We start from the raw sequence: 2,435 nt of genomic DNA, 5'->3' as shown, positions 1-2,435 counted from the left end.
CATCTTCTCTAGCTATTAGGGAAATGCAAATCAAGACCACAAAGAGATATCATCTCACACCATTTAGAATGGCTGTCATTAAACAAAGCAGAAACTACAAATGCTGGAGAGGATGTGGAGAAATTGGAGCTCTTATTCATTGCTGGTGGGACTGTAAAGTGATAGAGCCACTCTGGAGGATAGTCTGGTGGTTCCTTAGAAAACTAGATATTGAGTTACCCTATGATCCAGAAATTTCACTTCTGGGTATATACCCAGAAGATATGAAGGCAGTGATGTGAACATGTATTTGCACACTGATGTTCATAGTGGCATTCTTCACAATTGCCAAGAGATGGAAATAAGTGTCCTTCAATAGATGAGTGGATAAACAAAATGTGGTACATACATGTGATGGAATTCTATGTGACAGTAATAAGGAGTGAGGTCTAGAAACATATGACAACATGGATGAACCCGGAAGATACTGTGCATAGTGAAATAAGCCAGACACAAAAGGAGAGATGTTGTATGTTGCCACTAATGAGAACTCCATTAAAAATGAAAATAAGTGTATTATAATGTATAATATACGGGACCTAGATAGATAGGAGGAAGCCAGTGAAGGAGGAATGATAATCTAATAGGCACAGATATAACAATGAGGGTGAACTTAATGGTATGGGAATGGTCAAGTTTGATTATGGTTCATTAATGGGATTATAAGTATCAGTGATGCATTGAGGACAAACATGTTCGTAAATGACTGTTTAAAGACATGTAACCCACAGAGTAGCACTACAAATATAAAAAAGTGTTAACATGATATATTTATAAGGCATGACAAAGGTAAAAATAAAATAACAATCAAGTGGTATATGGTACACATATTATAGACTATATTTAATAGGAGTATCTTACCAGCACTACACTAATATATTAGTACTGAAAATTCATCAGCAGATTTTCTTCAGCACTGCAACCATGGAATACAATGAATGAAATCAAATTATTTTTTAAAATAAATAGAAAAAACAGGTATTTTCAATATATGATTATTGAAGAGATAGAATCCTAGAAATTAGGCAAATAGATTATTTTTCTAAACATTAAGAAAGTGTATAGAATCAGATCTCCCAGTGTTTGATCTCTATCAAACATAACAAATTTCTAAACTTCAGCCAAAGGATCCCTTTATACTGCTTCACATCTGAAGAGTTTTTTTAAGGCATGCTTTAGGTCCTTGTTTCTAAGACTGTAGATAAAGGGGTTCAGCATGGGAGTGACCACCGTGTACATCACTGAGGCTGTTGCTCTTGCCCTTGAGTTTTGAGTAGCAGCAGAACTAAGATACACTCCAAAACCTGTACCATAATACACAGACACTACTGAGAGGTGAGACCCACAAGTGGAAAATGCTTTATACTTGCCTCTGGCTGTTGAAATCCTCAAAACAGAGGACACAATCTTAGAGTAAGAGAAAAGGATCCCAGTGAGTGGAATAACACCCACAAGTCCAGCTGCAGAATATTTCACTATATCATTGAGGAAGGTGTCAGAACAAGCAAGTTGGACTACCTGAGAAAGTTCACAAAAAATGTGGGAGATTTCCAACTCTCTACAAAAAGACAATCGCAAAACCATCAAGTCATGTAAAAGAGAGACCAGAACACTCGATAACCAGGATGCCAGCAGCAGGAGGCCACAGAGCTGGGGGTTCATGATGACCGTGTAGTGCAGGGGGTGACAGATGGCCACAAAGCGGTCATAGGCCATCACAGCCAGGAGGAAGTTGTCTAATACTGCAAAAAGCATAGAAAAATACATCTGGCTGAGGCAGCCTTCATAGGTTATGATTTTGGTTCCTGTCTGGATGTTCACCAACATCTTTGGGACAGTGGTGGAAGTGAAAAATATATCTGCAAAAGACAGGTTAGAGAGGAAGAAGTACATGGGTGTGTGGAGGTGGGAGTCATAGGTGATGGCCAGGATGATGAGCAGGTTCCCCATGAAGGTGACCAGGTACATCATCAAGAACAGTCCAAAGAGGAGGGGCTGTACTTTGGTATCTTCTGAGAGTCCCAGGAGGATAAATTCTGACACGTGTGTTTGGTTTCCTGTTTCCATGTATCTGTAACTACTGGAAAAGAGCCCAGAGTAAGGCAAATTTAGCCACAAGCAGGTATCAGCAGATTCACATTAAGTGTTATGGTTTGCATGGTAAACAGATTTAATTAATACTTATTTGTTATATAGAGAGCTAGTGCCCTTTATCTGAAAATATCAAGGTAACTAAATGTTCCTGTTTCTCCATTATGCTGTTGCTGACTAGCCATCCTCGTCCATAACTGTAAGCTTTTTCCCAAGGCCATATTTCCTGCTACAAAGTGTCTTAGACTTTATTTTATTCAACAAACTATTTGACCAGTTATTTTGTACCATATGATGAAAAAGTT

The 2,435-nt window shown here is 38.4% G+C and overlaps 1 protein-coding gene across 1 annotated transcript; it reads right to left on the bottom strand.

Annotated features, from left to right (window-relative positions):
* Nucleotides 1-1,173: 1,173 nt before the first annotated feature.
* On the bottom strand, nt 1,174-2,106 carry LOC119520252 (olfactory receptor 7A10-like). The gene has a single exon (XM_037817958.1). The coding sequence runs from the start codon at nt 2,104-2,106 to the stop codon at nt 1,174-1,176; it is 933 nt and encodes a 310-aa protein (XP_037673886.1).
* Between the last annotated feature and the right edge of the window lie 329 nt (nt 2,107-2,435).

The sequence above is a fragment of the Choloepus didactylus genome, chromosome 25 (assembly GCF_015220235.1).
Source record: "Choloepus didactylus isolate mChoDid1 chromosome 25, mChoDid1.pri, whole genome shotgun sequence".
NCBI lineage: Eukaryota > Metazoa > Chordata > Mammalia > Pilosa > Megalonychidae > Choloepus > Choloepus didactylus.
Note: the sequence above shows the minus strand (reverse complement) of the source record. Positions and strands in the feature narration are given on the sequence as shown.

Bases quoted from the DNA above. Each gene is read 5' to 3' on its own strand.
- LOC119520252 (XM_037817958.1), bottom strand. From the start codon at position 2,106: ATGGAAACAGGAAACCAAACACACGTGTCAGAATTTATCCTCCTGGGA.